Source organism: Bos taurus, chromosome 15 (assembly GCF_002263795.3).
Source record: "Bos taurus isolate L1 Dominette 01449 registration number 42190680 breed Hereford chromosome 15, ARS-UCD2.0, whole genome shotgun sequence".
Taxonomy (NCBI): Eukaryota; Metazoa; Chordata; class Mammalia; order Artiodactyla; family Bovidae; genus Bos; species Bos taurus.
Window position 1 is genome coordinate 22,075,666 of NC_037342.1, and position 15,659 is coordinate 22,091,324.

General features: G+C 42.1%; 1 protein-coding gene and 1 long non-coding RNA gene across 5 annotated transcripts in view; one reads left to right on the plus strand and one right to left on the minus strand.

The window, feature by feature from the left end:
• The window catches only part of PPP2R1B (protein phosphatase 2 scaffold subunit Abeta), a 35,340-nt gene extending 21,030 nt beyond the window's left edge, over positions 1-14,310 (minus strand). For all 4 annotated transcript variants that reach the window (XM_059875084.1, XM_024975742.2, XM_059875085.1 and 1 more), the window contains exons 1-10: positions 14,179-14,310; positions 13,240-13,330; positions 12,736-12,836; positions 9,330-9,562; positions 8,894-9,041; positions 4,357-4,512; positions 3,578-3,692; positions 3,064-3,134; positions 2,572-2,706; positions 1,674-1,847 (exon numbers count right to left, since the gene is read on the minus strand). In XM_059875084.1, the coding sequence (XP_059731067.1) occupies positions 1,674-1,847; positions 2,572-2,706; positions 3,064-3,134; positions 3,578-3,692; positions 4,357-4,512; positions 8,894-9,041; positions 9,330-9,562; positions 12,736-12,836; positions 13,240-13,330; positions 14,179-14,292 (1,338 nt within the window). In that variant the 5' untranslated portion in view covers positions 14,293-14,310. The remainder of the gene's footprint in view (positions 1-1,673; positions 1,848-2,571; positions 2,707-3,063; positions 3,135-3,577; positions 3,693-4,356; positions 4,513-8,893; positions 9,042-9,329; positions 9,563-12,735; positions 12,837-13,239; positions 13,331-14,178) is intronic.
• Positions 14,311-14,388: 78 nt separating this feature from the next.
• On the plus strand, positions 14,389-15,408 carry LOC101906330 (uncharacterized). Its single transcript, XR_237466.3, has 2 exons — positions 14,389-14,498; positions 15,021-15,408. It is a non-coding gene; the product is annotated as an uncharacterized lncRNA (long non-coding RNA).
• Positions 15,409-15,659: the final 251 nt, after the last annotated feature.

Consider the following 15,659-nt stretch of genomic DNA (forward strand, 5'->3'; position numbering starts at 1 on the left):
CAACACTTAGGAACAGAAGATGACACTCAGTACTTGGGAATGGCAGGACAACTCTGGGAGACAGTGGAGGACAGAGGAGCCTGGCGTGCTGCAGTCTGTGGCCACAAAGAGTCGGACACGACTCAGCAACTGAACAGCAGCAACGGTGGGGGAAAAAACCGACAGGATGACTTTGACCCCATTAGGTATCCTCTACTTTTTGAAAGTTCACTTTATATCACTTCACTTTTACAAAAGAGCTGTAAAAGAGTACATGTCTTCACTAACTGAAAGAAATCTAAATTGCATTTCTCCTTTAACGAAAAAAGGTGAAAACAGTATTCAGTGTTCGTTTTGCAACAAGCCAACGAACCCTTAGACAGGCAGCAGCAAGCGTGGCACGGCCAAGCTCCTTCCCTGAGCACTGCACTCAACATCTCATTTCAGCATCAGGGGCCACTGCGCCAAACTGTCTGTGGGCATCTGTGCTTTCTCTAGTATCTCATGTATCTGTTAGCAGGATGTGTCCTAAGGTAACTGCTTCTTTGCTTTACACCACCTTAGGCTTGCAAAAGCGCTCTTAGGGATGCTCTACTTTCAGACAGCGGGGAAACCTGAACACTGCTCTCTCTGGCATCTATTATGGAGAATGGGACACTTCAAGTTTTACAAAACATGATCCCACAGACATGCACAAGACACATTTCATAAACTAAGTACACCAAAATAACAATACAAAGTCACTAGTCCAAGAAAAGAAAAAGTAAATCTCATATGCTATGATATGAAAGGAACAGAAGTGAAAGAGGAGAAACAAACTGCAGTAATACTGGCTATAAACTGACACATTATGCGCTTTCTCAGAAACTAGTCAAGTATTCATTTCTCTCAACAATCAACAAATGTTAGGTGCCTGATTAATGCCACACCATGGGAGGCACTGGAAATAAAACACTGAACACAGCCCTGCCCAAAAAGAGATCAGCTGTCTATCTCCTCATCTACATTTTAACGGTTAATAGTGACGTGCAACCACCATGATGAGGGCACATCAAACTCAGAACTGACTAGGGTACCTACTATAAAAGAAAGGAAAGGATATGGCTATAAAACCCAACACTGAAATTTTAACTAACTTGTTATCAATAAAACTATGCATAAATCTCAAATAGTAACAGATAATGTGATAATACAAACTCTGGCCAAAATATTAGCATTACAAACTTCAACACTCCTTTTTCATATGGGGAGTCCTCAACTCCCTTTAACCATAATGCAAGAAAAGTGGTAACCAGAGACATTTGCTCAGAGTACAGGCAGAGAAAGAAGCTTCCCTGAGCAAAAGTCAAATCTCGAAACCATACTCCCCTTTCTTCTCAGATAAATATTCCTTAAGTCACAGAGTCATTAAGTATCACAAAATCTATGTGACATATACCAAGAAATTATATATTCTTCTACGGCTTTGCTTTCAGATGGTGGGAAGGTGAAATGTGTTTTTATAATACCTTTTTGTTAGATACAAATGCACTGATGAAAATGAAAACCATTCTACAGGCAACTGACAGAGACCATACTTTCTCATGCATCTAAATGAACATAACCACACGAGCCATGTGGGCCTCCTGCTGGCCCTGGCGAGGCTGCTCCACTATGTGATGCTATCCTTCAGCTCACACAATACCCACACTCACCAGCTGGCCTGCCAGCAGTGGCATATACTCGATGATGGCCAGCCGGACCCTCCACTTCGCATCTTCAGCCAGCTCCACTATGGCAGGAAGGAGTGACTGAGAGAGCTGCCGGATTCCAATCACTTCATTTACACAATCCAAATTGGAGATGATATTCAAACGAACTTCAGGACACTGCAAATACACAAGAGCCAAAAAAGCACATATAAAGATCAAGTTCTCTGATCGATATTCTCCTACCACCATGATGAGCAAATAAATTTTAAAATGAGAAAGTTACTTGGGTGAAAAAACTATTGTCTTGGAAGAAATACTTAATACTGAGTACACAAATAATTCAAAGTGCATAATTTAGTTGACTTAAAACTCTCAATGAAAAGTCTATAGAAATGTAAAGAGCACATAAGCTATGAAATCAAATTACACGTATTCAAATCCCATATGGACCACAGCTGAGACTTCAGGTAGGTTATTTTACCTCTGTGCCTCACCTTCTTCATCTGTAAAATGGGAGTAATAGTTAAGACCGACCCCCAAAAATAAGATTGCTGTGAAAATTACACATAATAATAACACATGCAAAGCATTGATGATCACGCCTGGCAAAAAGGGTAATTTTTATAATACTATATCTAAATTTTAATGAGACTTTTCAAATAAAGATCCATTAAGTTTAAAGAGAAGAAAAAAAACAATGAATATAATCAGGAATTAGGCAGAGAAGATGGACAGACATTTTTACATCTGTATCAGTGGCCCATTTTCTCGGGAACTTGTAACTCCATGCCCAAATACCATAAATGGTTTAAAATAAGTTACTTTTTCAGTGACATCCCAAACAAAAACCAAACCAAATCACCGACTATCAAAAGACAACAAAATTTATAGCCAGACTCACCTCATCCTTTAACTGAGCTAAAAAGAGAGGTAGAAGATGTTCAATGGTATTCTCTTTGCCCAAAATGGTAGACAACCCCATAATTACAGAAGCTAGAGCCGACTTGACATGTTGATTTGTATCAGATACTAATTCCTAGAATAAAGTCAAAATTAAAAGCCTTTAGTTTTTTTGAAAGACAACAGAAACTTCCATATGATTTCCCAAGGAATTTTAAAAGACATTACTCTTTCAATACTGATTAGTCGATAAAGTTTCCTCAGACCATCTGTCAGATAAAATAAACCTATGCAAAAGAGAGCATTTTGTACTTACAAAATAGTAATAAGTAATAAATACCAGTGTCACACATTAATATACCTGTCCCATTCATCCCTGGTCCACGTTTAAACCCAAAGAGCTTTAAGGTAATACAAACAAAAATTGAGGTCAGGGTTACCTTCACAAAAATAAACTAAAGTGAAACAAAAAATAAACTAAAGTTAGGTTTACCTTTATATAGGGCAGAATTTGATTCATAATTATGGTCTCTCTACCTTCCATAGGCAAGTTCTCACAAAGTTCTAAAATATATAAAGAGAAAGAAAAAAAAATGCTTATGTTGTCATTTACATAGGAGCCAAATGAAGGAGCCATTTACAAGGAGCCAAATGAAGAAATTTAACCAGATTTATCAAGTTTCAAGTTAAATCAAATCATATGTTTAAGCAAATAAGTTCCAAGGAAGAAAAATGGCTACTTTTAAATGCACTTTTTGGTCAATCTATATGCCACTGTGTACCACACCAATCCAATCTGGATTGGAATTTTTTTTTTTTTAAACAGAAGCTATTTGGTTTTAAATATATAAGGGAGTAGCTTTGTGTGACAATGTTAACATTTTAACACATTAAAATCATCTCTATTTATCTGAAAACATAATCTAAGACAAAAAATATTACAAAATTCACTGACATAAAAAAATGCACCAAAGTGATCTAGTTACAACATAAACTGACACCTTAACCTTTTACTTTATGGGCAGCAGCTGCTCGGACTTCAGCTTCACAGTCTTTGAGTAGATTCTGAAAGGCGGGGATGAGGTCATTTAGGGTGATTTTTGGACCCACAGCTTTCTGGAGCTATAAAAGAATTTGTACAGGTTTTAATGTACTCTAATCAAAATAACTTAACAAGCACAGTGCAATCGTCAAGTATAGATAGTCCCCAACTTATGATCGTTCAACTTAGGATTCTTCAACTTTAGGATGTTGTGAAAGCAACAGACGTTGACTAGAAACCAAATTTCAGGTTTTGAATTTTGATCCTTTCCTGGGCTAGTGCTATGTAGCGCCACCCCCCGTAATGCTGGGCAGAGCGGGGAGGCCAGAGCTTCCCGTCAGCCATGGAATCACAAGGGGGAACAGCCGATACACTTAAAACCGCTCTGTTTTTCATTTCAAGTACCAGTAGTGAATAAATTACATGAGCTATTGCACATTTTATTATAAAACAGGTTTTCTGTTAGAGTATTCTGCCTAACTGTAGGCTAATGTAAGTGTTCTTTAAAAGTTTAAAGTAGGCAAGGCTAAGCTATGCTGTTCAGCAGGTTAGGTCCATTAAATGCACTTTCAACTGCAATGGGTTTCTCAGGACATAACCTCATCATGAGTCTAGGAAGGTCTATGTATATTTTTGCCTCAAGCACTTCCAATTCAGAAACTTTTGGTTATGACAGCAAATCTGTGGGTTTCTGGGGGGTTTCTTCCTTTTAGTACTTAAAAAATGTCAGTGCACTAATTTTACCTCTGAAAATTTGTCAGCTACCATATAGCGAACTCGCCAAGATTTATCTTCTGCTGCTTGTCGAAGTGTAGGCATCACCAAAGCCTCAATGTCCTCCTGAGACAGTAACTGGGCGATACTGACGCAGGCTTCCACAGCTAGCAGGCGCACTGAATCCTAATGAACAAAATTCCTTTATGTTAGTCAGACAGTATTTTCTGAAAGCCATGAGGCAGTGTGTGGCTGTGGTAGTGCTTGGGTGTTCTTAAAAAAAAAAACCACATTATAAGCAGTTCATGTCTTTATGTCTTGAAATAGCTGTTCCCTTTGCCTGAAATGGCAGGCATGTCAAAGCCATTAAGGCAGAAATGACTGTTCTCTGAGTGAATAGCAAAGTTAACGATGTTGGTTAGAATACAGAATTTTTCGTAAGGAAAATGAAATAAAAACGTAAAGATTATGTGAAAAAAGAACATTTTAATGATGTCTCTAAATCCTCACTCTAAGAAGCTGAGCAATAAAAATGAAAACCATGCTTGTACCAGTTGTTTATAGAAGGTCAGAACAGAGGAAGAGAAAGGGGTACGGCTAAGGGAGTTCCTCAGGAAGCTCAGTTTTCAAAACACTCAGTTTAGGATGGCAATAATCCGAGTTTAGGCATGAGATAATGACTCGGAGAAATACACAGAAAAACACAATTTTTAAGTAATTTTTAAAAAACATTAAATTTAAATGCTGATGATCAAGGACAGAATAACTTCTGAGATAGCCAACCCTAGAAAACCCAGCAGAAAAAATTAGAAAGTTAAGGGATTAATGAATTCAACTTCCCAAATGTAAACTGCCAAGTATCAGCCTAGTATCTATATATCCTTTGTAAAAGTAGTAATATACAAATAGATAGATCAGTGAAAAATTAGGAATTGAGACTACAGATTGGGGAATCATAAATATATTAGTAGGAAGTGAAAATACATAAACATCTGAGCCCCCAGATGAAACGTCAAAAACTCTAAGAGTATGTAACATACCTACACGTGTGCATCCGTGCACATGCATGCACACAAGAGGCAACAGTGCCTCCAACTTTCCAAATGTCATAAATTTAAAAAATTACAGATCAGCAATAACCTACTACACGCCCAAGACACTCACCACTCTATCTAAATGAACAGGCTAAAAAAGGCAGAACTGTATCTTTGGTAGTGGTCATACAGCTATTTCCAGATTCCAGAAACTATGCTGATTCAAGGGCCTACTATCACCGATGTAAATCCATACCCATCGATACTTTCTCAACTAATCAACTACTTTTCTCCCAGAACTCCTGATTTTCTTCCCTGTATCTGCTACTCCTCCTGGAATCTTCTCCATCTTAGCAGTAACAGCAGTATCCACCCAGTTTCTCAAGTAAAATCAAGAAATCTTGATGCCTCTTCCCTTCTCCCAATTCAATCACAGTTCTACTGACTGCCTCCAAACCGATCACCAGAGTCTTTCCATCTTCACCATGCCACCCTAGTTCACCACTGTCTCTTGTCAGGATTATTGTGAAAGTCTCCTAACTCGTCTTGTTCCTATTCTCACCCTCCACCTTACAATTTAGTTTCCCACCTAGAAGCCAGAACAATCTTTTAAAATTTTAAATGACATCAAATTACATCCCTGATTAAAATCTTGGTGTGTTCTCATTACACCTAGAAAAGAAAACCCAAACTCAACACCCTGCTTAAAGGACCCCCACAATCTGGGCCCTGATTATCTTATCCAAATTCCTATCAGAGTCCTTTTCACCCACTATGTTCCAACCACAGGATCTTTATACATACTAAATGTCCTCTCCTCTCGGAATTCTCTTTTCCTAGAGCTCTGACACACTAGGAAAGGGCGTGGCTGGCATTTTTTTGTTCAAGTTTCAGTTTATGCCACCTCTTCATGGCCCTTCTCTGACTAAGCAGTCTAAAAGAATGCCCATAATCACGCCCCACCACTATGTTACCCTACCCGATTTCCATCCGTTTTTACATTTATTTGGCTGCACTGGGGTCTTAGTCGCAGCATGTAGGATCTTTTGATACAGCGCACCAACTCTCTCGTTGTAGCACAAGGGCGTAGCAGTTGTGGCATGAAGGCTTAGCTGCTTCACAGCTGATCCAAGCATGCTGGATCTCAGTTCCTTGACCAAGGATCAAATCTATGTCCCCTGAATTACAAGGCAGGTTCCCAACCACCAGGGAAGTGGTGGTCAAAAAACATCATTTTGATCCCTAATATTTTGTTTATCTGTTTATTGTGCCTTCTTTCATTAAAATATAAACTGCGTGACAGCATGGTCCCTCATTTAACACTGAAAGCCAGCATGAAGAACAGTGCCTGATTCACAGAAGGGTCTCAATAAATACTTTCTCAACGAATGACTAAGAAAGGAGCAGCAATTCTATCAGTGGTCACAGTGAACATACACACACGTTACAACTAAACAAATAATTCTTTCAGCCTCCATCACTGTTAATACCACAACCAGACATGCCTCTTGATGAAAAGCAGCCTCCAGCTAACAAAGTGATCTTACTGCCCCCAAAATATCAAACCAGCTCTCATTAAGCCTCTGGATCAGGGCCGAGGCAAATACTGGCCAAATACGGAAAGCAGCTAGTTTCTGTAAATAACATTTTCCTGGAACAGCACCATGCCCGTTAGTTTGCACACTGCAGTGTGTGACACCCAACAGCAGAGCTCTGTAGTTAAAACAGAGACTGTCCGGTCCACAAAGCCTAAAACACTTACTATCGGGCCCTTTACAGAAAAAAATTCACAAATCTCCACTCTAGATTCAACTACCAATTTTGCAGGACAAAAGAAAACACTGAGTTATACCATGGGAAATGTAATCAACAAAATCTCAAATGAGGATTCTAAACCTGTGCTCTCCAATGTGACAACCATTATCCTACTTACTACCTACTTCCGAGTACCTGGAATGTAACTAGCACCACACACTCTAATGGTAGTTCCTCTGGATATACTGGATTAAAAAAATACAGTATTGAAATCAATTTCACCTGCTTTTCACTTTGTAAACTATGGCTACTGTGAAACTTAAAATTAACAGGTAGTTTACATTGTATTTCTGTTGAACAGTGTTGTTTTAAACCATACTTTATGAACAGTAAAAATGCCAAGAAAAATAAGGAGGGGGTTACCCCAAAAATCAAGATAGAGCGTTACAGTCTTAAGGGGGTAGGGAGTAGGAACTGGGAGGGGTGTTTGTTTGGGAGGCAGAATCATGCTGGGCTTCCTGGATGATGGCTAACAAAGTTCTGTCTCCTTTCATAGATGAAAGTTACAGGATAACATGCCTTGTAATACTTAAGATGCATATTCACTTTGTACTACTTTGTATATATTATTTTAATTAATTTTAAAAATTATTTTCAAAGATTTATCATCTTCAGATCTAGAATCTGAACATGAGACTCAAGGTATGTATCTGCTGCTCTGGATCCTGTACACATACAGTGATCCGAGGGCAGAAACTAGGTAAATTGTTCCTCTAGAGTCCAGGAACTCTGGGGGCTGATTCTCCAAAGCACCATACAGAAGAGCACTACAGCTTAGCAGTGAAGGTCACAACTCTGGAGCTAAGCTGCCTAGACTCAAGCCCGCACTCCAACACTGCTCACTATGCAACCATGAGCAATTTACTCCAATTTCCTGTGCCTGTTTCCGAATACGTAAAATGTAAGTAATGACCTCATGGGGCTGTTGTAAGGGCTGAATTACTTCACATATGTAAACCACTTAAAACAGGCTGAAAAAGATTCATTTGGGTGCTTACTAGTGTATCATTATTGCTTTTTGTTGCTATTTAGTCGCTAAGTTGTGTCTGACTCTTTTGTGACCCCGTGGACTGCAGCCTGCCAGTCTCCTCTCCCATGAGATTTCCCAGGCAAGAATGAACACTGGAGTGGGTTGCCATTTCCTTCTCCAGAGGATCTTCCCAAACCAAGGACTGAACCCGCGTCTCCTGCGTTGGCAGATGGATTCTTTACCACTGAGTCACCAGGGAAACCCATTATTACTGCTAATTTCTACACTGATGAGATGGAGATCCTTGGATTTATAACTGCCCTCATGCAAAGTTATCCTATACACTCATACAGAGGATGCAGAGGGTCAAAAAGCTTTCCCAATACATGCTATGCTTGTTATCTGAAAGCCAAAAATTCCAGGAAACATTACTGTCCCACAATAATTCAGCCTGCAGTACCCAAAGGTACAGTTACTCTTTAATGTGGCTTTGGTCTTCCTTCCTAATTATGGCTCCCAATTCCTCAACTCCCCTTCAACAGCTGCTAAATGGAAAAGAAAATTACGGTTTGGCTAAGAAAGAATTATAAGGACACTGGGATGGGTAATCTTAAACTTTAGCCAGGCCAGAATTAAGTAATAATTCTGAAAAAAAAAAATGATCCTAACATGAGAACCAAAACATCCGAAGAAATTCTTCAAATGTAAGAACATATTTGTGTACTTTAATTACTAAGAGTTAACCTACCTGTTCATCTGAAGCTAGATTGGTGAATAAAGGAACGATTTCACTTTTCACACTGTCTAATTCCAAAACTTTTGCAAATTCACCCAATTTGGAAGCAGCAGCACGGCGTACCATTGGTGTGTCATCTGAGCACAAGGAACGGAAGTACCTGCAACAGATAAAATAATGAAGGTATTTCCTGTTACATGTCACTGAGTAAGCATCCCCCAACACACACAGGAATTTCAGAGGTTTTCTCCTACAAACATCAGGCATTAGACTTCTACTCATAGAAGTAACAAAGGCAACCCACTGGTATGTGCACTTGGACACTGGTAACTGCTGTCATCAATCTGACTACCCTGATACCAGCCACTCACTGGTAACAGGGTACTGTGTATCCTGTCAGCTGTGAGCTCCCAATAACCCCAAATAACTAAAAAATACCATATCTTACTGTCTAATTTCTCCTTTGACAGCAACGGAAGCCCTGGGATAGCAAACGCTGAACAAACCACATGCGGATGTGCGAGAGGTGAACCAATCCCCACTTGCTAAGCGCTTCACCAGAGGTACGAAGTGAGCCTCCAGGGCCACTGGTGTGTGCTCCTGCGAGATCTGCCTCAGGGACTCCACAGCCTTGTCTCGAACCACAGTCTCTTCCACAGTTGCCAGGCTTTCCAGAGGAGGCTGCACAGACCAAAATGGAAAACCAGTGAGAAAACTTACTCAACCAGGTTAGATACAGATTATCACCTTTTAAAGTGACTGGAGGGAGGTGGGACAAGTAACCAGAATGTTAGCTACATCACACCAAATGGTTACTTTCAGTTCACACGGTGATGGCATATGCTGTGTCCAACCTGAAGACACGATTTCTGTAGGACAGCCAAGATTTCATGTCCCAGATGGCGATTCCCAGATGGTGTCTACGAATGACACGGTGGAAGAGACCTGACACAGTATTAATGTCACTGTGAGCTGAATCACTCGACTTAAAAGCTGTATAGCCAAAGTCGACAGAACCATGTGTACTTCCTCAAGAGTGAGTGCAGAAACATGACCACCTCTGGGCACCACAATTACATGAGGACCCCGCATCAGGACACTGAGGCCACGGCGCCCGGAGTATCATTCTACCGTTCCTGGAGGTGGAAGCTACCTCTGTCAGTTCACTCCACACCACTGCCTTTTCCAAACTATTAAAGGCTGAGTGCAAAATTACTTTTCTCAGAATGCATCCAGGATTTTTCCATGAGCCAGACATAGAGTGGGACTTTATGAAAGAACAATTAAGTGAAAGGTACAGAGACAGTAGGAAACCTTGCCTGCAGCTTTAGAAACAGGAGACCAAATGGGTTGGCCCTGACTAGGATCAGTGAGCGAGTGCAGCACAGCCCAGGGAAAAGTGCAGAGGGCTGATTCTCTCAACTGCTGCTCTTCTGGGTTTGCACTCGGTCTGGACAAATTCAGGATACACCGTGAAGTGCCAATGTTAAAGACAAAAGCCACATGTAGAACTGACCAGGAGAGTGAAATAGAATTATGAGTCAAAGGAAACAAGGGTGTCTACATAATACATTTCAAAAATTATTTGACACAAGGTACTCAGCTTTCCTAAGGGAAATTTCAGAAGCCCTCTGAAAAGATACTGTTTTCTTAAAAGTAAAGGCCTTTCACGATCTGTCCACTGCCTTCTCTGACCTCCTCTCATGCAGTATCATTGATAATCTCTATCACCACTACAGAAGAGCAGGCTCCTGTCTCTTGATTGAAACGTGGCCTATTTCTCCATGACCTTTTCCTACAGCCCTGGGACCACCACTTCTGCCTACTCTAGCACCAACACTTTATACTCTTGCAATCAACCAGTTTCACACTTCCAAGGCTCCTAAACTCTTTCTTTTAAAATGATAATTACTTTTATATTCTAGCACTGAGGAGAGGGAAGAAATAAGGCCATGATTTCTTTGCGCTAGTTTACTTTTGGGGGGGGTGTCTTTTGACTTTTCTTCTTAATTTTTTAAAGATTTACTTTATTCAAGTACCGTGGTCTTACAATGTTATGTTAATTTCTGCTGTACAGCAAATTGATTCAGTTACACATATACATTCTTTTCCGTTACCATTTTATCACAGGACATTGAATACAATTTTATATTCTAATGGAGGAAGATAACAACTCATCAGGACAATAACTCTCTGTAAAGAGAACAGGGGGAATTCCGTGGCAGCCCGATGGTAAGGACTCTGTGCTTTCACTGCTGAGGACCAGGGTTCAACCCCTGGTTGGGGAACTAAGATCCCACAAGCTGTGTGGTGCAGCCAAAGAGGGGGTAAAAACAAGGCTGATGTGGTGAAGGATGATTGGGGAAGGAATTTCAGGTTGAGAGGTCAGGGAAGGCATTGCTGAGATGCATTAAAGCTGGCATCTAAATGATAAGGAGCCAGTCATAGGAAGCTCAAAAACACATGTTATTATAGGGACTATCCAGGGCAATAAGCTTGGTGTATTCAAAGAACAGAACAAAGACTATTGTGAATGGAATGAGGTTATTAAAGGGAACATGATACGAGATAAGCTCATAGGGGCAAATTTTATAAATTAAGGTACAAACTAAGGTAGAAATTATGAATTTTCTAAGAACCATGGCAGGGAGTGATCCATCTCTGGGTGAAGAGTCAACTAGAGTGGTGGGGCAGAAGGTGTGAGTGGAAAGCAACTAGATTACTGCAATAATCTAGAGGAAAGACCATATGGTCTAGAAAGACCAGTGGAAAGATGAGCTAAGTGGTAGTAGAGACAGAAGAAAGAGAACTGATTTGGAATACATGCAGAATCTACAGGAGTGATTGACGGATTAGATGTGGGAAGTGAGGGGAAACGGATTCAAGAATATCTTCCAGGCTTTGGCTGTCCAACTAACTGGGTAGATGGTGATGCGATTTACTGCAATGGGACAACTAATTACGATACATTTTGGGGAAAAAACTGCCTTCTGTTTCAGACATACTAAATTTGAGATGCCTGTTTGACACCCAAGTAGAAAAATCATAGCAGATATACATAACACAGATATTTATATCTTTCTACATATATCTATATCTGGAGCTCCATGGAAAGGTCAGAGGTAAAGACAGAAGTCATGAGAGTCAGCAATATAATACAGCCAATATTGAAGCCTTGAAGCATACAACCCCATCATCCTGTGCAGCTGTCAAATTCCTAGTCATCTTTCACACCCTAGTTCAGACATTCTCTCCCAAGGACATCTTCCTGATCACCCTGGGTTAATCCCTTTCTCTTTTATGTGCTTCAAATTTTTCCATCTAACACCACATAGTAATTACTTGTTGACACAAAAGGACAGAGGCCTTATTACCCTCCCAATGCTCATCTTTAACATGAACATTGTAACTTCAGTGACTGATATAGAAGGTTCTCAGTAAATTTCAACTGAATTAAACTGAATTCATGAAATTCACAAAGGAAGTCAGAATCAAAAGTTACACTTACAATTAAAGACAAAACTAATAAACATTCCCAAAGCCACAGCATTGTTAGATGAGAATTAAGATTTCCACTATAAGAGGGAAAAAAATCATGAACAGAAACAATCCAGCCCTTTTTCTCCTAACTGCTAAGGTAACAAGTTAGAAAAGAGAAAGTTCCCACATTCACAACCAGAAAAAATAAGAAAGGTTGAGTCCAAAATGCCTACATTATTTGTTCTCTCAATTTGTTCTCCTGTGACTATCCATAAAAAGATCTTCATAAAAAAATGCTGCACTGTCCTATCACCACACAATGTATTATTTATACCGCAAAAGTTCTAGAAGGACAGCAGGCAGAATATACTCACCAGCAAACAGTGGGCAAAGTCAGGACCTCCCACCAGGCCAGTGAAATTTCCCAGCTGCTCAGCAAGAGCTAACAGTACCTCATCTTCATCATAAATTGTATCTGGAAATGACAAGAACCCAGTACTCATCAACAAGGATAGCTGGCCCAAAGCTGGACACTCACACAAAACTAGGAAGACACTCCATATGTAACTAGACAATCTGTCGCCATCCTAACAGCCTTTTCCTCCTTCTCAATCAAGTGTCTTCATGGATTTATTTTATAGAAGGAACTAGAAATTCATAATCGCACATCAATTACTTTTCTATTAGCTAAATAATTAATATCTGAATATGTCCGGCCACAACATTACAATATATGCTTTGCCCTGTTTCTTCACAGTAGAAACAACAGGCTCAGTTTAGTACTAATACTATGGGCAACAAATACAAAACAACAATCCAAGTTTTGAAAGCCACTGGAAAACAGAAATGCCCAGGCCTTTCCTCAAAGAGTCACATACCTGTAAGGAATGGCAGCAGTTCAGTTCGTGTCCTTTCTACTCCGAGTGCTAGAGCAATTGTTGATAATTTCTTAATACTATTGAGACGGAGCTTTAAAAAAAAAAAGTAGAAAGAAGAATGAAGTAAAGAAGCAGTTGTGATTTAGACCAAAAGAGAGTAGCTGCAAATAGGTGAGGTAATGGCATACTGATAAGAAGGAAAAAAAAAAACCTTTAATTTACACTTTATTCTATGAGGAACCTCAAAAACAAGGGAACACGCCTTCTTTAGCTAAAGTAAGATTTCTCAGGAGAAATCCTCTGACGGGCCCATTAAAGAAATGAAAGAAAATACAATATCCGGAAAAGCGAGACAATTTTAAAAAGAGAGAAATGTAGCAGTGGTCAAGCAGGTGAGATGGTTGAGTACCACCCCAGGCTTTTCAAAGAAAAGTTCAATCAGAGATGACATCCCGCCTCCTTTAGGTTAGTTTAGCCACCCCTCCATTCAAGCCGGGCCAGTTTCCAGCAGGCCGCGAGGAAGGCAGTCATTCCCCTGCATTTCAGAGGGCGCCTCGGCGTCCTGCAGCCCCTCGCGGCCCCGCGCCGCCCGCCTCCCGCTCGCCCCGCTACGGGCGCCGCCGGCCCCGGCGTCCTCACCGCCCGGCCCAGAAAGGGCGCCCGGGCGGCAAGCCGGTTCCCCCACGAGCACCCAGGACCAGGTGGGACGCCGGGCCGCCGCCTAAGCGGGTCAGAATAAGGCGTGCGGGGCAGGCTCCGGGGCCGCCGGGTCGAGCCACCAGAACCCCTCATGGGTCCCTCCCCTCCTCCCCGTCAAGTTTCAGCTCAGGGTCCCGGCTTTCAATCCCCGGGCCTCCCCCACAACAGGGGCCGGCTGGCCCCCTTCCCTACCACGCGCTCAGCCAAGCCCGCGTCCGCTGCCGGGCGCGACTCCAATACCTGCACGTCCTCATTGCGGAGCTCGTCGATTAACACCGCAATGGGGTAGAGCGAATCGTCTCCATCTCCGCCGGCGGCCCCCGAGCCGGTGGCAGGCCCCGCCGCACCCGCCATGTTCTTCCTCCTCCGCCTGGACTCGGCCGCCCGCTGCGCCCCCTGGCCCCGCCCCACGCCCTGGCCCCGCCCCGCGCCCTGATAGGCGGGGCTAAGGCCGGAGCTCGGCGGGAGCCGAAGTCTGGGAACTGAGTTCCTGCAGAGCGGGTGGAGACCCCTGCCAGGTCCCCGTTTCCGGAGCTGTAGGTCTGAACTCCAAAAGACAGGTGGGCTTAGAAGGCGAAAGGAGCCTCCGTGTCCTTTTCCCAGGCGAAAGAAACAGGGGCAGGGATTCATCTTGCTCGTGCTGATCTGAAGGCGTCGGGAACCTACCTGCATGACCTGTGCTGTGTCCTCTTAGGACTCAGGGGACCAAGAGGATGCTTGAGGCCAGGAGGAAAAAAGACTTAGCGCCTCCCTCCCCCGATCTCATCCTGGCCCGGAGCCATTTGGGTCTCCATCCCTAATTTCCCCCGCTATATCCTCACGCTTCCACAAGCTTCCACAGAACCCCTCCACCCCTTCCTCCGGCATGTGCGCCAGAATTGTATCTGGCTCCTGCTCCGTAAGACAAATACCGCGGGCGGTGAGAGAAAATGAACAGTGCTATCCAAACTCCCCAGTCAATATTTTTTCCGCTTTTTCCATGCAAGCTGTTAAAAACATGCTGCTCTCTTGTTTTTGTGTTTCTTTTCAGTTTGGTACTGGAATGCTGCCTTCTGTTGTATTTTCTTTCTCTTATTTTTTAGGTCTTTAGCATGCTAGAAGTACAACAATCAAGCAAAACTAGGACAAGCTTTAATCCTTCCAAATTGGGTGAAGCGGCTACTTCGCTTGTACAAGAAAGGCTAACCTGACCTCTCTAGAACTCCAAGAGTCCTCAAAGGCAGCGGTGGGAGGAGGTCCGACGGTATGAGAGTTCTTGCAAAGTTTAGTAGGAAGTTTCCATTTACCCTGCCCATTCCGGGCAGGCAGCACGGAATAACTAGAATGTCCTCTTTTTTGTTTGTTTTGGACTATAAGCTGCTTAGAGTGATCACTACCTGTGGTGATCACAAGCTCTGCAATGGTAATTTTATGTCTGATGAATAAAAAAGGAAAATTGTCAATAAATGTAATTTCAGTTCAGTTCAGTCACTCAGTCGTGTCCGACTCCTTGTGACCCCATGAATCACAGCACACACCAGGCCTCCCTGTCCATCACCAACTCCTGGAGTTCACTCAAACTCATGTCCATCCAGTGGGTGATGCCATCCAGCCATCTCATCCTCTGTCGTCCCCTTCTCCTGCCCCCAGTCCCTCCCAGCATCAGGGTCTTTTCCAATGAGTCAACTCTTCGTGGCCAAAGTATTGGAGTTTCAGCTTCAGCATCAGTCCTTCCAATGAAC